Source organism: Garra rufa, chromosome 10 (assembly GCF_049309525.1).
Source record: "Garra rufa chromosome 10, GarRuf1.0, whole genome shotgun sequence".
NCBI classification, from domain to species: Eukaryota; Metazoa; Chordata; class Actinopteri; order Cypriniformes; family Cyprinidae; genus Garra; species Garra rufa.
In genome coordinates this window covers 35590747-35610468 of record NC_133370.1, presented here as the reverse complement: position 1 = coordinate 35610468, position 19722 = coordinate 35590747, and the positions used below count along the sequence as shown (strand labels likewise).

The window sequence follows — 19722 nt, the reverse complement described above, 5'->3', positions numbered from 1 at the left end:
TGCACCCTCAGATTAAATTTTCAAATAGTAGTATCTCGACCAAATACTGTTCTGTCCTAACAAACCATACATCAATGGAAAACTTATTTATTCACTTTCATATAAATCTCAATCTAAAAAAAAAAAATACCATTATGACTGGTTGTGTGGTCCATGGTCACATTTATGAAATCAACATGTAGGTAATCATATTTATTTTTATTGTTTGTGTACATGTAGTATTAGAATGGATGGTTTTCCTAAACTAAAAGAAAACAAAAATGAACACCATGTGATCTTGTTGTACCCAACCTTTATTGCAGCACTCAAAACATTTACAGTTGTTTACAGATTTGTGAAAAGTCACCCAAAACTCCCTAAAATTGCATTGCCTCAATAACTTAAAATGAATTAGCCTATACAGCAGGATTTCATGTAAACCTCTGGATAGAAAGCCTTGAGTAAACCTGTTTATATCTGGATTTCAATTTAAAAAAAAAATGCTCTCTTCACAAATGGTGTTATTGCTGGTTGTGAGGTGTCCGTCCATTGAAGTACAACCTGCTATATCCAACCTTTCACATATGGCTTTGAGAAGTTAACACTTTCATAAAAAGTCATACGACTATAAAATGTCAAAACCTAAATAAAAGAAATCCTTAAAAATCCTAAAAAATTAAAAAGCTTTTTACTTAAAATTAATACCACTTTAAAAATTCACATTGACTTCAAAAGTGTTAAAGGGTCCGAAACACCCTCTAGTGTTGTAGAAAAAGAAAAACAAACCCTAAAAACTGTGTATGTTATGCAACCACTGTTTTGAAGAGATCCGCAGCATTTCCTAAAGTCTATCACAAAAACAACAAATATTCTGGCAGGCCCCGTAAAACCACAGTGTTAACAACATTACAATGAAAAAAAAAAAAAAAAAAATCCACAGTGAAACAATTCAGGAGCCAGAATTGGGTTTCCTTCAATTTCTTAACCAACTACTCTGCATCAAGGGTCAAAGCTACATGGTGTTTACAGCATTAATAGTAAATACAAACTAATTTTGTCTTGCTATGATATTAAAGTGACAAAATAACCAGTCATCTTTCTTTCTGCATGTACAACAACAAAATTGTATTGTATTCTTACAGATGTGCCTGCAACAGTTGAAAGGGCCAGAATAAATGCACTATGAAGTCAATACATAGGCAGTGCATGACATTTGACAAATTAATAAGCATGTACTGATTTGTGATGTCCCACTAGGAAAAGCACTAGGAAAAATCTTTACCCTACTATAAAAATAAACAATTTTCAAAGTAGGTTGCTCCATATTGTGGGCATCTTTCACCAGTTATTACATAAGACACCCGTTAAACAACACTGTCATACGCATACTGCACAGCAGTTGGAGTGTCTACCTGAAACAGAGCTTGTCAAATCATGAGCCTATGAAGCAAGACTTACTGAAAAAGGCAAAGGTATAAATAAAAAATGGGATTGGGGCAACGCTATGCATCTGAGATTAAAAATGAGAAAAAAAAATGCAAAAACAAGTTCTCTGCTCGCTCCGAGTTCTTAGCAAAACAGTTACAATGTTGAGGAAAATATCAACAGAGGTACTAAAATGTTGACTGTATGCTGAAAAAGACATAAGAAAAACACACTACTGAAAAAAAAGTGGCTCAAATGATTGTTTCGCATAAAATTAAACATGATTTTTCCAATAGACACACGCAAACATGCACATGCACGCCCATTCACTCCAAACACAGTTCACATAGCAATTATCTTGGTTAACCTGCCAGCATAAACTTGTCCTTGATATGCAACATTGGAAATTTAGACTCAATACATATTGGTAGTACAAAACCGAAGGTTAAAAAAAACTAGCGAAAGATCAGTGCAGCTTTGCATAGTACCTTCACATTAAAGCAAAACATCAGATTTGATGAAGAGAAAAAACACTGATGGATTCAGTGCTGAGTAGAATGTGAAGATCTCTGAGCTACAAAGCAACATGAAGGTGTTTGTACACACAGGATAGAAAACTACAACCAATGATCATTCAAAAAAGGCTACTTCACATCTATGTTAGAGGATAGGGAAAAAGCTTTGTCTGTAATTACAGAAAAAGGATTCGAAGGGGAAAAGGGGTAAGGGTCAAACCACCAAACATAAGTTGACAAAACGTTCAAACAAATGTGTACTTGTACACAAAGAGACTGCGTTATCAATTAACAAACAAGCTTGAGTGTCAAAATGTTTTTTTTTTTTTAAATGCAGGAAAATGAAAGGGAAATAGTAGCGTTCTTTTTTTTACTCTATGGTGGGAATTGGCAGCTGCACACTTCCAGTGGAATGCCATGTGGTGCTGGTCCTCTTTGCGTCTTACACACTGCCTAATGTTTTATGTTTCTGTAAAAGACAAAAAAAATAACATTTAAGACACTTAAACAGTTGGGTTTGATTTCAGTTGAAGGCAGAGACAGATTGAGCTTAAAGGGATAGTTCACCAAAAATGAAAATTCCGTCATTAATTACTTAATCATGTCGTTCCAAAACTAAGACCTTCATTCATCTTCGGAACACAAGATATTTTTGATGAAATATGAGAGCTTTTTGACTCTGCATAGACAGCAACGCAACTGACATGTTTAAGGCCCAGAAAGGTAGTAAGGACATTGTTAAAATAGTCCATGTGACATCAGTGGTTCAACTGTAATTTTATGAAGCTAAGAGAATAAAAATAATGACTTTATTCAACAATTTCTCCTTTTCCGTGTTAGCCTTCGACATGCGTTCATGAGAGTACCATCACATGGACTACTTTAACAGTGTCCTTACTACCTTACAGCGCCTTTAATGTGTCAGTTGCGTTACTGTCTATGCAGCATCAGAAAGCTCTCTAATTTGTGTTCCGAAGATGAACGAAAGTCTTATGGCTTTGGAATGACATGAGGATGAGTAATTATTGACGATTTTCATTTTTGGGCGAAATATCCCTTTAAGAAACACAATTTATGGTACCACATTTATGTTAGATTTTAGTAAGGTTATGAATATAGCTGCTGCAAGAACTAATTCGCCTTAAAAGTACTTTCCTTGAACACACTTTTAGCATATGTACATACAGTGCCTTGCAAAAATATTCAACCCCCTTCATTTGCAGCCTTATGTTAAACTGCTTTAATTACCTTTTTTCCAAATTAGTCTACACTCCATACATCATAATGACAACGTAAAAATATGTTTGTAACAACTTTGCAAATTCATTAAAAATAAACTTAAATGATTTAATTGCAAGTATTCATCCCCTTTTCTGGGACACTTAAAATTTAGCTCAGGGGCATTCATATCGCTTGTAGATGTGAAGTTAACCTGAATGGGTATGATTTGGAAAGGCACACAACTCTCAATAAAAGGTTTAACAGCTGAAAATGCATATCACAGCAAAAACCAAGCCCTGAGGTCAAAAGAACTGCCTGTAGAGCTCAGAAACAGGACTGCATCAAGCCACACATCTGGGGAAGAGTTCAGAAAAAATTCTGCTGCATTGAAGGTTTACAGAAGCATGTAGCCTCCATTATCCATAATGGAAGAAGTTTGGAACAACTATGACTCTTCCTAGAGCTGGCCTCCTGGCCAAACTGAGCAAATGATGGGCCTTGGTTAGACTGGTGACCAAGAAGCTGATGATGACTCTAGTTGAGCTCTATGATCATACATGCAGATGAGAGAAACTCACAGAAGGACAAACATCATTGCCACACCCCACCAATCCGGTCTTTATGGCGGTGTGGCAAGACTCAAACCTCTCCTCAGTGAAGACACGTAAAAACACATTTGGAATTTGCAACAAAGCACCTAGAGAACGTTTAGATCGTGAGAAACGAGATTCTCTGGTCTGATGAACCTCAATTCCAAGCATAATGTTTGGAGGAAAGCAGGCACTGCTTATCACCTGCAGAGTACCATCCCAAAGTAAAGTGTGGTGGTAGCAGCCTCATGATGTGGGGCTGTTTTTCAGAGGCAGGGACTGAGGGACTCGTCAGAGTAGAAGAAAAGCTCAACACAGCAAAATATAGAGATAGGCTTAATGAAAACCTAGTCCAAGACATTCAGAACCTCAGACTGGGCAGAAGGTTCGCCTACCAACAATGACCCCAAGCACCCAGCAAGAGTGGCTTATAGACAACTCTGTGAATGTTTCCTTCAAACAAAAATTTCCAGAGAAATCTGAAAATGTCTCCCAGCCCCCCATCCAAGCTGGCAGAGCTTTAGAGGTGAAGATGTTTGATGTATGAAGCTTGTCGCATCAGACCCAAAAAGACTTGAGGTTGTAAAGGCTTCAACTAAGTACCACGTTAAGGGTACGAATACTTATGCAATGTACTTATTTTAGTTTTTTAATTTTAATACATTTGCAAAGTTGCCACAAACCAGTTTTTGCTTTGTCATTATGGTGTATGAAGTGTAGACTGATGTGGATTTTTTTTTTAAAGCAGTTTAATATAAGGTTGCAAAATAAACTGAAAAAAAATGAAGGGGTTTAAGTACTACAGCAAGGCACTGTGTAAGTAAAGATTTACATACATACAGGAAATACAGAGACATATGGAAATATAACCAACAAATCATTAATAAAAGATAGAAAACATAGATATAAAAATAAATTATAGAATGCAAAACCAAGTAAAGAGAGGAGAAACATCCTTAATGAGATGAACATTTCAACCATGATGAAAAGAATATTAATAAATATTTTGATTACCTGTGGTCTCTACTTCAATGTGTTCTTCTGTTTGGTAAATTTCCTCTGTTAAAAGAAAGACAGATAATTATAAGATAATATAGACAAAGATTTAAAAAAGCAGATAACTTTGTTCATATCAGGAAATCTTCCCATTCTTTATATCTTTTATATAACCATAAAATTGAATTACCAACCTTCTACGTCCTCCTCAGGCTGCTCTTCCTCAGAAGCTGTATCCTCTGTAACAAGACGGATAAACTTCACAACAAAGCAATCAAACTTCATCTGTTATCTCGGTGTAGTATCTAATATTAAAGGGTTAGTTCATCCAAAAATGAAAATTCTATCATTAATTATTCACCATCATGTCGTTCCAAACCTGTAAGACTGTTTATCTTCAGAAGATCTTTAGAAATCCGAGAGCTTTCTGGCCCTATAGCAAGAGTCCCCCTATGTTCAAGGTCCAGAAAGGTACCAAGAACATCTACAAAACAGTCCATGTGACATCAGTGGTTCAACCATAATTTTATGATCAAAAATATCTTAATTTGTGTTCCAAAGATGAACAAAGGTCTTATGGGATTGTAACGACACGAGGGCAAGTAATTAATCACAGAATTTAAATTTTTGGGTGAACTACCCCTTTAACAGATAATGTTAGCATACACATTATTGTACTTACTGTACTATCGTAACATGGCAAGTCATTTAGGGTATTATTTTTCACTACCGTATAATAACCACTTACCCTCTTCTTCCATATTTTCTGCCTCAAGCTCTGTTTCCTCCACTGTGGAGTCTTGTTCTTCCTCATCTTCCTGAACTGGCTCGTCCGTTTCCTCTATAAGTTCCTCTTCTGTTACAGTTTCTTCTACAGGGACTGACTCCTCAACTGTCTCTTCGGATGTTTCTACTTCTTCCTCTAGTTCTGTTTCAGGTTCCTCTACTACTTCTTCTACTGGTTCAAGCTCCTCAACAGCTTCTTCTACCGGTACGACCTCTTCCACAACTTCTTCAACTGGTACAAACTCCTTAACAGCTTCTTCTACCGATACAACCTCTTCCACAACTTCTTCTACCGGTACAACCTCCTCCACAGCTTCTTCTACTGGTTCAGCTTCCTCTACAGATTCTTCCACTGGTGCGTCCTCTTCTACTGCTTCTATTGTCTCTACCAGTGGTGCAGCCTCTTCCTCAAACACTTCCTCAACTGGTTCTTCCACTGGTACAACCTCTTCAACTGCTTCTTCTACTGCCTCTTCCAGTGGTGCATCTTCTACTGGTACAGTCTCTTCCTCCAACACTTCCTCAACTTCTTCTTCTACTGGTGCATCCTCCTCTACTTCTTCCACTGGAGCAGCTTCCTCAACCGGTTCTTCAACTGGTATGACCTCTTCTTCTTTTGCAGCCTCTTCCTCAACTGGAACAGTCTCTATAACCTCAGGCTCTTCCTCCACAACTTCTGGTTCTTCCTCAGGAACTTCTTGCTCCTCTTCAACCTCTGGTTCCTCCTCAGCTATTTCATCTTCTGTAGCAGTGGGCTCTTCCTCTTCTGCCAGAGGCTCTTCTTCCACAGGAACAGGCTCCTCTTCCACAGGCTCGGGTTCTGCAAGGGAAAAATATTATAGTAAATCTATTAAACAGACTGTACAATAGTCTTATTGTTAGGTGCCAATATATTTCTTAGATGAACCTGTGAGGGGTGGGGGATGAATAGAATGTGTGAATGAGCCAATTCAGTGGTTAGGTCTAGTTTTACTGCATTCTTTTGTAGTATACACAATCAGCTACACATGACAACATGTCACCCTGAACCAGAAAGCCAGTCTTTAATATAACAGGTATATTTGAGGCAATAGCCAAAAATAATGTATGGGTCAAAATTATTGTTTTTCTTTTATGCCAAAAATCAATATTAAGCAAAGATAATGTTCCATGAAGGTATTTAGTAAATTTCCTACCATAAATATGAAAACTTAACTTTTTTTATTAGTAATATGCATTGCTAAGAACTTCATTTGGACAACTAAAGGCGATTTTCTCAATAATTAGATTTTTTTGCACCCTCAGATTCAAATAGTTGTTGCTCGACCAAATATTGTCCAATCATAACAAAGCTTTCAGATGATGTATAAATCTCAATAAAAAAAAAAAATAAAATAAAAAAAATGGACCTCGTTTTGTGGTCCAGGGTCACATATGTATGAGTAAACAAATAGCAACAATTGCATTTTGTAATTTCAAAGGACATTAAAAAAAGCTGTACCCGGTGGTTGCTGAGCTGTTTCTTCAACTTTAGTGGCTTGGATCTCTTCCTCCACGATAGATTCTGGAGCTGATTAAGAAACAAAACTAATAAACTTAGTTTGAAGTCTGTTTTTCTGGATTGAAGGCATTTGTTTATCTGTCCCAAACATGCTTGTACAATAAAGCTTTACTAAGATTTAAAGGTCCCATATCGTCAAAATCAAAATTTCCTGGCTTTTTTCATGATAACTAAGGTCTAGGGGCTATCTAACTACCATATGAGTTTCAAAACAGTCAATCCACAGTAAACTGCACACAGCCTGCTTAAAGTAGCTGTTCATTTTCACGAGCAGCTGTGACTTCCGTAACGATGTGACGTCCGATCGACTCAAGTCACCGCCTTCAGTCACCAACCAACGTCCCACCCTCCTTTTGTCAAACCCCCAGACAACAACGCATCCATTCCATTGAGCAACAACAGGAAAACAAGTGGAGAAAACCCTGTTCAGTCGATAGATGTCAAGCTACGATCATTACACAGGCTTCAGAACAACGTTAATGTAAGAGACCAGCGGCACGTCAACTTCAGCCTCTTTCACACAGCGATTCCGGTAAATACACGGATAATGTGTCCCACGATTTGTTCCGGAATTGTTTAATTTGGTTCATTCACAGTTGTTTTCCGGGATCTGTGCGTGCTTTACACACAAACCATAAAGACATGTGACGTTTGGATGTGAGATGTAATGCGACGCGTACGTTTCACAAAACTGAAACTAACCTGAACAAACTGTGCTTCAGCGCTGATAGTGAGGAGCTGGCTCTGCCTGATGATCGCTGCTTCATTCCACTTTGCACGTAACATTATTTTTCGTTGTGAAGAGTCGCTTGATAACGTGCATCATTACTACAACACTGCCTTTAGGTTCTGGCTTTGGTTCACACAGTTCCCGTAATTTTCCAGAATCAGCGCGCATTGTGAAAGGGGCTTTACTAAAGCAACAGTTATGTAGCCTACTGCATTCGGTGTTTGTAAAAGAAAAAACATTAATGATCATTCTAAAATATCCTGTTGAGTATCAGCTCTCTCTATTGCTCTGAGCTCGCTTACGCTTACAGCATACATGACCGTAGTTACCTGTGATTGGCCTGGCTGTGCGTCACTCAGAAAACAACAGGCCAATCAGAAGAGAGGCTCATGAATATTAATTAGATGGGCCAAAATCGACCTGTTTTTGACAGAGCTCCTAAAAAAGGAGCTGTAAAAATATATTGAGATGGATTTTGGCACTTATACCGCAAATATATATTCTTAAGGACATCAACAAATAAAATAAACCTCCAGAAATGTGTACGATATGGGACCTTTAAGGTGTAAGTTCAGTTATACAAGTCTAATATAACAGGTCAATGCAATTGCTCTCATGTCATGTTATGCAAGAACTTTTGTGGTATGTGGTAAGACTTGTTCATCACTGACATGCACTTCAGTTACAAAAGTAACTGTCAGAATCAATTCAAGTTGTGATTTCCACATAGTACACAGGTGGCACACACACACACACACACACACACACACACACACACAGAGAGAACAATGTCCTTATGAACACTGTTAATATTTGATGATCCATAAGATAAAGCCAACTCACGGGCAGTCAAACAACTGTTTAATACTTATATTAATCTAATTTTGCATCTACTTTTAAAATCTGTTATATAGGTTTATTGACAAATAAAACAAAATAGAAATTTCATGGTCTGGCAATTTCATCTCATAATAATGGCAGCAACTTGACATTTGAGGTTAAAAAGTGTACATACACCTTGCAGAATCTGCAAAATGTTAATTATTTTACTAAAATAAGAGGGTTCATACAAAATGCTTTGCTTTTTTTTTTTAGTACTGACCTGAATAAGATATTTCACATAAAAGAGGTTTGCAAGTCCACAAGAGAAAATAATAGTTGAATTTATAAAAATGACCCTGTTCAACTGTTTACATACACTTGATTCTTAATACTGTGTTGTTACCTAAATGATCCTGAACAGTTAAACTGCCTACTATTCTTCAGAAACCTTCAGGTACCACAATTTTTTGGTTTTTCAGCATTTTTGTGTATTTGAACCCTTTTCAACAATGTCTGTATGATTTTGAGATCCATCTTTTCACATTGAGGACAACTGAGGGACTCGTATGTAACCATTACAGAAGGTTCAAATGCTCACCGATGCTTCAGAATGAAACACGATGCATAATCCTTTTCCATTTTTGTGTATTTGATTTTGAACCATTTTCAACAAAGCTCCAGAAGGAAAAAATGTATTATGAGTTGGGGGTGAAAACGTTTTGAACTTAAAGATCAGGGTAAATGAACCTTTTTTTTCCTCTCTTCTGGGAAACACAAGTATCTTCTGTAGCTTCAAAGGCAGTACTTAATGAAAAAAAAAAATGATATTTAGGCAAAATAAGAAAAATGTACATATTCATTTTGTTCAAAAGTTTACACCCCTGGCTCTTAATGCATTGTTTTTTCCTTCTGGAGCATCAGTGAGCATTTGAACCTTGTATTAAAAATTAAGTGTATGTAAACTTTTGAACAGGGTCATTTTTATAAATTCAACTAGTATTTTCTCTTGTGCACTATATGTAAACGTCTTATGTGAAATATCTTTACTAAATAAAAAAATAACATGCATTTTGTATGATCCCTCTTATTTTAACTTTTGAACTCAACTGTATATTTGTTTTATAAAACCCTGCACCCTTGTTTATTACATTAAACTGTATAAGATTCTACTTTACCTTCTTCCACAGGTTCAGCAGAGGTTCTCTCAACAGATTCACTGGTCTCAATGGAGGATTTTTCTTTTAGCCCTGAGGATTTTACATGTGGATGTGCATACATGAGGCAAGTGTAAAATAGTCACATGAAACAAGCCCTTTATGAAGTCCATTAAATAACATTACACTTTCAAAAAAGTATTTCCATAACAACCTTATGGCATTTGGTTTACTTTTGCACTTTTTCCGGTCCTTGTTTGACAAGCACAAATGTATGTGTTTGAGATTTGAAACAGACCAATAGGGAAACAGAGGAGAGGATAAAGGAAACATTCATAGGAGAGTTCACAGATATTATTATGGAAGTATTCTTGTTAGAAAAAAAAAAAAGACCCGTTTGTTTCTTAAGTTAATCAGCACTAGGAAGAAAAACACTCAAAGCACTGATAAAACAAATCAGGGGATTCATATAGTTTATTGATAACACAAAAATGTTCTCTCTTAGTAAAGTAACACTACCGGTTGTATTAATTATAAATGAACAATAAACAAAATCAGAGAAACATCAATGTTGAAATCTCACACTAAAGCTAGTATTTTAAGAGTAAACCAAGTTCCAACCCTCAAACAAATCAAACATTTTTAAGAGAAATAAAAGAACCTCCACATGACGATCAGCGTATAGCACCTTGTTCTGCTTTTGCTTCTACTATCTCAATGTTATGATTAACATCACTGATCATCTCTCACAGAGACAAAAGGTCTTGCCTTCGGTCTATATAAGGGGTGGTCTCTAAGGACTCACAATGGCCTGAGGTTAAATTTAGCCAGATGGTAACAAAAAGATCTAACAGTAACTAATGCGCTGCCTTATGGTTTCTTTTTAGATGCAGACTTCTTGGATTCTTTGCCTTTTCTATTTTTCTCAACCTTTTTACCATCATCGTCATCAGCAGCAGTAGGTTTCTCATGAGATTTCTTTTCAGCCTCTGGCTTTTCCTTCACCTCTTCCTTTTCCACCTTCTTAGTCTTCTTTGCTTCTTCAATTTCTGCCATTTTCTCTCTTTCTTCCTTCTCCTTTCTAATTCTTTCCATGGCCTTTTCCACATCCTCCTTTTCTATTCTCTCCCCCTCCTCTCTCAGCCGAGCCTCAGCCCTCTCCCAAGCCTTGGCTTCAGACTCCTCCCTGATATGGTTCAAGGTCCTCTCCTCCTCCTCTTTGGCTAGGATGTTCCTCACTTCCGCCAGGGCCAATTTAGCTATCTTCCTAGCCTCCACTCTTTCGTGGATGATGGTGAGCTGCTGTTTCAGAGCTTCCCTTAGCTTCAACCCAACATCTTTGGCTTGGGAAAGCTCTGGGGAGAGACTTTGTTTGATGATGTGATCATAGTAACTAAATCATATCACTACACACCTCAAGCAACAACGCAATTAGTTGGAATGATGCAAAACATTTCACATCAGAACTCCCTCATTAGTATGTTTATGATATCCTCTACACCAGTGGTTCTCAACTCATTTAACTTGACGAATGCCCAACAGAATATCCAAAGGCCCACCATGTAGGCAAAACATATTTCTGCTGTAATTATGACAAAGCTGCTAATTTTCATTTTTTAACAGAAACTGCGAGTCTTGAAGTCAAAAGTGTACATACACCTTGCAGAATCTGCAAAATGTTAATTTTAATTAAAATAAGAGGGATCATACAAAGTGCATGTTATTTTTTTTTTATTTAGTACTGACCTAAATGGGATATTTCACCTAAAAGATGTTTACACAGTCCACAAGAGAAAATAGTTGAATTTATAAAAATGACCCATTTGAAATGTTTACATACACTTAATTCTTAATACTGTATTACCAAAATAATCCACAGCTGTTTTTTGTTTAGTGATAGTTGTTCATGAGTCCCTTGTTTGTTCTGAACAGTTAAACTGCCTTCTGTTCTTCAGAAAACCCACAAATTCTTTGGTTTTTCAGCATTTTTGTGTATTTGAATGCTTTCCGACAATGATTGTATGATTTTGAGATTTGTGAAGTTCACACTCTTGGCGTCTAATGCATTGTTTTTTCCTTCTGGAGCATCAGTGAGCATTTGAACCTTCTGTAATAGTTGCATATGAGTCCCTCAGTTGTCCTCAGTGTGAAAAGATGAATCTCAAAATCATTCAGTCATTGTTGGAAAGGTTGGAAAACAAAAATGCTGAAAAACCAAAGAATTTGTGGGACCTGAAGGATTTTCCTGAAGAACAGTGGGACAAACAAGGAAGTCATGAACTAACTATCACCAAAAAAAAAAAAAAAAAAACAGCCGTGTATGCAAACTGTTGAACAGGGCCATTTTTATAAATTTATAAACTTTGTATGATCTCTCTTATTTTGGTAAAATTAAGATTTTGCAGATTCTGCAAGGGTTTATGTAAACTTTTGATTTCAACTGTATATTAAATGAATTGACCACAATTCATGTGATTTCTGAAGTTCTTATAGGAAAAAAAAGAAAAGAAAAATAATATAATTTAAATGATTTAGGTCATCCTGTGGCTCCCTAAGTTTGCAATGGCTCCCTAGACAGTCCCGGCTCCCAGGTTGAGAATCACTACTGTACACATTATGTTAGACGATTATGTACTTAGGATGTGTTTTTTCCAAATAGCCTGGAAAAAAGTATACACAAGACTTACATGTGCATGTAGTTCTTTGTCAAGTCATCGTCCATGCAGACTCATAAATGTCAACTACAAAAGGTCATATTGTTAAACACTCCTTGGTTAAACAGAAACATAATACGTAGCCTAAAATATTTTATGTCAGCTTAGTCATGCAAACAGAAGCTAGTCAATTGAGAAAACTTGGAAGACTTTCAAAATCCCAAACCAAACTACTAGAGGCTAGTCTGCTGCATGCACTCAAAATCAGGTGTGCAAAAATACCTCCTTTTCTCCTGGAAACATCTTTCTTTTCATCTAGTGTAAATGAGATGGACAAATAAAGTCAGTGACTACGAATTAAAACAGTTGTACAATGTAACAGTTGCCTTTGAGGTCTTGAAAACTAATGATGTCAAGAAGTATACAGCCCATTCACCCACGTCTGACCTGATTCTACTGTTTGAGTCATCATGCACAATGCTAGTACACACATAATGATTGGTGACGCAAATTTTCAAATATTCTGATAGTAAAGTTACAATGTGCGTCAAGAAATCACTGTCTGCAAGTAGTGGATTTTTGTACAACATTTGAGGACAAGTAATCTTATTAAATGGATGGTTCACCCAAAAATAAAAATGCTGTCATTAATTACTCACCCTCATGTCGTTCCAAACTAGTAAGGCCTTCATTCATTTTCAGAACACAAATGAAGATATTTTTGATGAAATCTAAGAGCTTTCTGACCCTACATAGACGGCAACGCAACCAACATGTTCAAGGCCCAGAAAGGTAATCATTAAAATAGTCCATGTAACATCAGTGGTTTACCCATAACTTTATGAAGCTACAAGAATACTTTTTGCGCACAAAGAAAACAAAAATCAAGACTTTAACAATTTCTTCTCTTCCAGATTTCATCAAAAATCTCTTAATTTGTGTTCCGAAGATGAATGAAAGTCTTACAGGTTTGGAACGACACGAGGATGAGTAATTAATGACAGAATTTCAATTAAAAGGCAAACGAAACCAACAATGGAAAACAATGGCAAGAATTGAAATGCTTGAAGGTATAATTACTTAAGTGATAACGAAGGAAATAATAACTAACAATATTTCTGAATCTAAACTAAATTCCTAATTCCACACAAATAATTCTCTACACATCCAGACACAAAAGCAGCCATTTTGCAATTAATTCCTGATGTGTATGCAGTAAATATTATATTTTTGCATACAAAATATTTAATATATTCACATTCATAGCCCTCTCAATTCCCTCCTAGTAATACAGAAGCCATAAATATACACTATATTACTTGTCAGGCACACTGTTTCAGGTGCTTTAGATTGGCAGGTAGGAACTTGTTGACGGTTACAGAACTCTGGGGTTCAGGAGACGTTTCCTACACACGCCACTGAACTACTTCTTGGCTGATGAACTGATGAAGTTCCTGAATTGACATCCATGTGCAATCGCTTGATTAAATCCATTCAGACCATTGTACAGGTATTCAGCCTGAATTTTATTAAAGGGATAGTTCACCCAAAAATGAAAATTCTGTCATTAATTATTCACCCTTATGTCATTCCAAACCCGTAAGAGCTTCGTTCATCTTCTAAACACAAATTAAGATATTTTTGATGAATTCCAAGAGCTTTCTGACCCTGCATAGTCAGCAAACACAACTACCACGTTCAAGACTCAGAAAAGTAGTTAAGACATCATTAAAATAGTACACGTGACATGAGTAGTTCAACCGTAATGTTACGAAGACGGACACAGAAGAGAAGAAATTGTTAAATAAAGTCGTTATTTTTGCTTTCCTTACACATGAAAAGTATTCTTGTAGCTTCTTAAAATTTATCAAATCTGTGCCATGAATTTGGTAGTTGCTTTGTCGTCTATGTAGGCGAAAGCTCACGGATTTCATCAAAAATATCTTAAATTTGTGTTCTGAAGATGAATGAAGGTCTTACAGGTTTGGATTGACATGAGGATGAATAATTAATGACAGAATTTTCATTTTTGGCTGAACTATCCCTTTAATTGAGGTAATGCTGCAAAAGGGGTGGGATATAATTATACTGTATATCTAAGCTATCAATATCCTCTAAATCTCTGATAAAGGAGAGCAAAGGCAACTCACACGACATTGAAGAAACACAACAATGTAATAACTGACAGTGTTATGCAAAACTGGCTATTCAGTATGGATCAGTACCAAAAAAAAAAAGTTTAAAAGGAAATATAAAACTGCTATGGATGCAAATCACCCCAAAATGCAATTCTTTGTAATTATAAAAAGGCTCAAACTATTGAGATTCTAAAGACAGAGAAATGATAATCAGATTATAAACAAGAGGTCACATGTACAGTGTTAAATTGCAAGTCTGAAATAGAAATACATACTGTTGTTCATGATATAAGGTAACTGAGGCATGCAGCAAAGGTGATATGTTTAACTTACAGCACTAAGGTCATATGCAAAAGGTAAATAGTGTATTAGTAGTTGGAAACAGCCGTTGCTGCAATGAAGCATAAACTACACAAGTTCAATATTTACAAATATGTAAATGTTCATAATGACATCATCTTCTCAAGAGTTCACAGGTCCCAAAGTGACTGTTGGCGATCTTCCCAACAAAATATTTCTTCAAGTGTTAGGAACAGAATCAAGTCGTCAAAGGAGCAAGTCCTCCTCTAATAAAGTGCTTCTGTCACGACTGCGGTAGAAAACACGACTATTGATTTTGGAGGCCTAAAATAACGCATGTCTTTTGGCCCTGAACCCCTTCAGTCTGTGACGCGCCAGCAACATCCTCCGCTGCTGCCTCGGTTTCTTCATCCTCTAGCGTTTCAAAAGGACTCATAATGTCATAAAGGAAGGTGAAGAAACCTTGAAACCAATCAGTGCCCTCTTCTGCTAAAATATCGAGGACCTCCTCGAGGGAGTCTGAGTTTTCTTTGCTGCCATCTTTGGTCAGCCCTACGCAAACGGGAAAATAAGGAAAAAGAGAAAGAGAGGGAAAGAAAGAACAGTGGGAGAGCAAGAACATAGAGAGAGGGTGGTGTTGGTTTGCAAGGTTTAGTAGATAAGGATTTAGTAATTTAAAAAAAAGAGGGTAAAGATGCTATTAAAGCATAAGATGAAATGAGGGAGGAAAGGCACATGCAAGAAACATGGGAAGGACCAATGGGGCTGTTTTTGATGAATATGTCTCAGTTACTCGTGAAATCAGTTAAACTACATGCTAAGTGAGAAAATAAATCCCTTTATTTTCTCTTCTTGCGTTAAATGTAATATTGGCAATTTGATCTAATTACAAACTCATGCAATCAAGCAATAATCTCTCATCACTTCTTCTCCAAAATGGAATGTTGTTTGAACAAAATGATATTTAAATAAGCATGAAAAAGCTCCATGCACGTGCATCGCTCCGATTTATTTTGAAACTGCACAAAAGTGAACCAAAGTCAGTCATGCAAAACATCATCTGATTAAAAATTTTTTATGGGAAATCGCTGCACTTGCCTAGTAGTACTTTAGCATCTTCCACATCAAAGTCTCCATCACCGTCAGCATCATAGGACACAAGTTTACCTATTAAAGTAAAGGAAATTGATTTAGTCATCTGACACGGGTTGTGAATAATCCATTGTGCCATATATGGACCTAAATTAAATTGCTCTTTTTGCCTTATATCAAATAGTACAAGGTTTCTTGAACTAAGAAATGTCCTTAATATTATTTTAAATAATTCTATAGCAAATAAACTTGCATTATAACAACTTTTTCTTAAGAAGTCCTTAACAAACCTCAATACACTTACATTATCATGTTCAAATACAACATTCAAAAGTGTTGGTGTCAGTATTTTAGTTTTTGAAAGAAGTGTCTTATGCTCATTTTTGTGGAAACCATGATTTTTTTTTCACAGGATTCTTTGATGAACAGAGAGTTCAAATAAACTGAATTATGTTAAATAGAAAATGTATATAACATTATAAATGTCTTTACTGTCACTTTTGATCAAATTTAATGCATCATTGCCAAATAAACACTTTCAAAAACACATACTGACCCCAAACCTTCAGAGTACATTTTCATACACTACAAGTCAAAAGTTTTTGAACAGTAAGATTTTGAATGTCTTTTTTTAAAGAAGTCTTTTCTGCTCACCAAGCCTGCATTTACTTGATCCAAAATGCAGCAAAAGCAGTAATATTCTGAATAGGGGTGGGCGGTACACCGGTGTCATAGTCATCACCGGTGTGAGATAGCGCCACGACATGGATTTTCTAATACCGTCAATACCGGTATATTTAAAACATTAAATTTTCTTCAAACGTTCAGTTGTGGTCTGAATACCTGTCCTTATACTATATATCTTGTTGTAAATAAAAAAAGTAAAACATATTCGTATCAGCTTTGCAGGTGGTAAAAGGGGAGTGGCCATTAAACGGCTGGTGAAACATCGTGAAGAAAGGTCGGCCCTGTAGCCTATACCAGGGGCGGAGTGGCAATCGGGACGACCGGGACGACCGGGACTTTTCCCGAAAATGTACCAAAAAAAGTAATACCGTGATATTATACCGGCACCGTTCAAAAGATGAAAAATACCGTGATATTAATTTTAGGTCATATCGCCCACCCCTAATTCTGAAATATGTTTACTATTTAAAAGAACTGCTTTGTATTTAAATATATTTTAAAATGTAATTTATTCCTGTGATCAAAGCTAAACTTTCAGCATCATTACTCCAGTCTTTAGTGTCACATGATCCTTCAGAAATCATTCTAATATGCTGATTTGCTGTTCAACATTTATATTTTTATTGTTATCATCAATATTTAAAACAGTTAAGTGCATTTTTTTGGATTCTTTGATGAATAGAAAGATCCAAGATCAGCATTTATCTAAAATAATAAGCTTTTGTAACATTATACACTATACTATTCAAAAGTCAGTATAATCTTCTGGAGAGGAAATTACAGAAATTAATACTTTATTTAGCAAGGATGCTTTAACTGATCAAAAGTGATGATAAAGACATTTATAATGTTACAAAAGATTTCTATTTTAGATAAATGCTGTTCTTCTGAAGTATCTATTCATCAAAGAAACCTGAAAAAAAAATTCTACTCAGCTGTTTTCGACATAATAATAATAAATGTTTTTTAACAGCAAATCAGCATATTAGAATGATTTCTGAAGGATCATGAGACACTGAAGACTGGAGTAATAATGCTAAAAATTCAGCTTTGAGTCCACAGGAAGAAATTAAACTTAAAAATATATTCAAATAGAAAACAGTTATTTTAAACAGTACAAATATTAAAATGTACAGTTTTTGGCATACTTTGGACGAATAAATGCAGGCTTGGTGAGCAGAAGAGACCTTTTAAAAAAAAAAAAAAACTCATATTACTGTTCAAAAAACCTTTGACTAGTAGTGTAAATGTAGTGTACAGTTATATTAAAGTATGGAAAATCACACCAAAACAGAACTAATAATCAAATGACAGATCACTTCCCCACTTTAACTGTAATTTAAAATGACAGGTTCAAAGAAATGAGATATATGGTGGTGATTTCATTCACCGGTTCAGATGTCATACCTTGTAATACCTCTGAAAGATTATAGCGCAAGTCCTTTGCTTTGGCTGCATGCAAATTAAGGCCAGATATACAAAAATGCATTACATATAACATTTATGTAATAAGTATTTTTAAAACTACAATCACGATATACACAAAATCCGAATAAGAGAAAGCAAAGACTCACCAATTACACCCTGATAGTCAACAAGGTCAAAATACACCACAGCTACAGAGGTCCAGACGCCCAGCAAAGCCAAAACCATGAACCAAGTGAAAAACGAGGTTCCTCCTCCAACCTCTGCCTTCTTTCCATTCTTATGCGCCTGCTGTGGCTTGGCGTCTGAATCATAAAAGAATAAGATTAGATTACACACAATGACAGGAAGAAATAAATAAAAACTAAAGGTTACGCAAAATGCATTCATTTAACAAAATCAAATCAATGCAGCACAGCAAAACCCTTGTGTGAACGAGGAATGCATGCTCAGAATTAAACCATGACTTTGAAAGTAAGATTAGTCCTTTAGTATTACAGTACACACAAGTTTTTACTCAAGGCCACCTGTTAATAGACTATGTAACATTAGCTTTGAAGCTGAAAATCTGCTGGAGACCAATCAATTCTTTCTATATTCAAATGCATGAGTAAGTTCCAAGGGATTTTGGTTCAAATGAAAGATTCCCTTTAAGATGTTTAAAAATTCCATCTGAATCTATAGTAAGCACAAGGTGACAAAAGTCTAAAAGTGTGTAGTTATTCTGAGGTCTGTTGACACTCCTCATGGAACCGCGGTATAAATACATCTGCATTCAGAGCTCTAGTGGGAAGAATGAACAGGTGTTTTGTCCGCTACGTTCTGCTAGGTCAAACCACACATTTGTTCATGCGCACATGCACACTACAAACGTTAGTAACAGATATACAGATAGCAATACCTACACTAAAGTCTTACGACAAAAGAAATTCTCTTTATAGTTTGTACAGGTGTCAAATACAAACTGACTGCACAATGAAACATTATAACAACACAATTCAGGGCACTTAAGGCATCTTGTAAAAATCTTGTAAGAATCAAAATGCTGCTGCTCAGATACTCAAAATACAAATTAAACGTTAAAATTTAGTATGCAGTATTATTATATTCATTTTCAAATGTTAAGGCTTTCTCTCACACCCCTGGGATTTATTAAATGTCATCAGTTGTTGTAAAAGGTTATTTCAAATCATAAAAATACTACTATACCGGTTTCTTCGTTCACCACCTTGACCTCTGCATTCGGCTCCCCCATTCCTCCAAGCAAAGTGGGGAAGAAGAAAGCGTCTTTAACCCCAATCCTACCCCAAACCCCTGTACAACAGCAGGTCTCCTCCCTTTTTGTTCCTTGTGAATTGAGCCGGAACTTAATATGGAACTCGACCAGCAAATGGATTATTTTTAGAACTGTCTGCTTGAAAGCCAGAAAATCTCAAGCACTCATAAAGGGTAGAGGCAAATCCCACTCCATCCCGTCACATATGAAAACTGAAAAGGCTGATTGGTCATCCAAATTTCTATACTTAACGAAAGTGTAGCACACAATGGAGGACACTGTCGTCACATGCATGCGTTTTAATGACATGCAAATCAAACTTTGGAAGGCATTTTTTAGCCGCCAGGCAGAGGAGCATTTAATTCTTGGCAAACTTACAGCAACTCTCTTGC

At 36.1% G+C, this 19722-nt stretch overlaps 1 protein-coding gene across 2 annotated transcripts; it reads right to left on the bottom strand.

Moving 5' to 3' along the window:
- Positions 1-275: 275 nt before the first annotated feature.
- LOC141343898 (uncharacterized) lies at positions 276-19421 on the bottom strand. 2 transcript variants are annotated; one of them, XM_073848564.1, is made up of 10 exons: positions 19264-19421; positions 18204-18359; positions 18037-18081; positions 15949-16017; positions 9780-9851; positions 6993-7061; positions 5475-6332; positions 4921-4965; positions 4745-4789; positions 276-2388 (listed from the first exon to the last, which is right to left on the bottom strand). In XM_073848564.1, the coding sequence occupies exons 1-10, from the start codon at positions 19307-19309 to the stop codon at positions 2381-2383; spliced, it is 1413 nt and encodes a 470-aa protein (XP_073704665.1). In that variant the 5' UTR covers positions 19310-19421; the 3' UTR covers positions 276-2380. The 2 variants fall into 2 exon arrangements, with proteins under 2 accessions (XP_073704665.1, XP_073704666.1); XM_073848565.1 differs by lacking the exon at positions 18037-18081.
- Between the last annotated feature and the right edge of the window lie 301 nt (positions 19422-19722).

What these genes read in the sequence shown, in the direction of transcription:
- LOC141343898 (XM_073848564.1), bottom strand. Translation starts at nt 19,309, where the DNA reads ATGGGGGAGCCGAATGCAGAGGTCAAGGTGGTGAACGAAGAAACCG. An exon ending in AGATGCTAAAGTACTACTAG is followed by an intron (nt 9,852 to 15,948) that starts GCAAGTGCAGCG and finishes TAAAATCCTCAG; the next exon opens with GGCTAAAAGAAAAATCCTCC. An exon ending in AACAGCTCAGCAACCACCGG is followed by an intron (nt 6,333 to 6,992) that starts GTACAGCTTTTT and finishes TTTCCCTTGCAG; the next exon opens with AACCCGAGCCTGTGGAAGAG.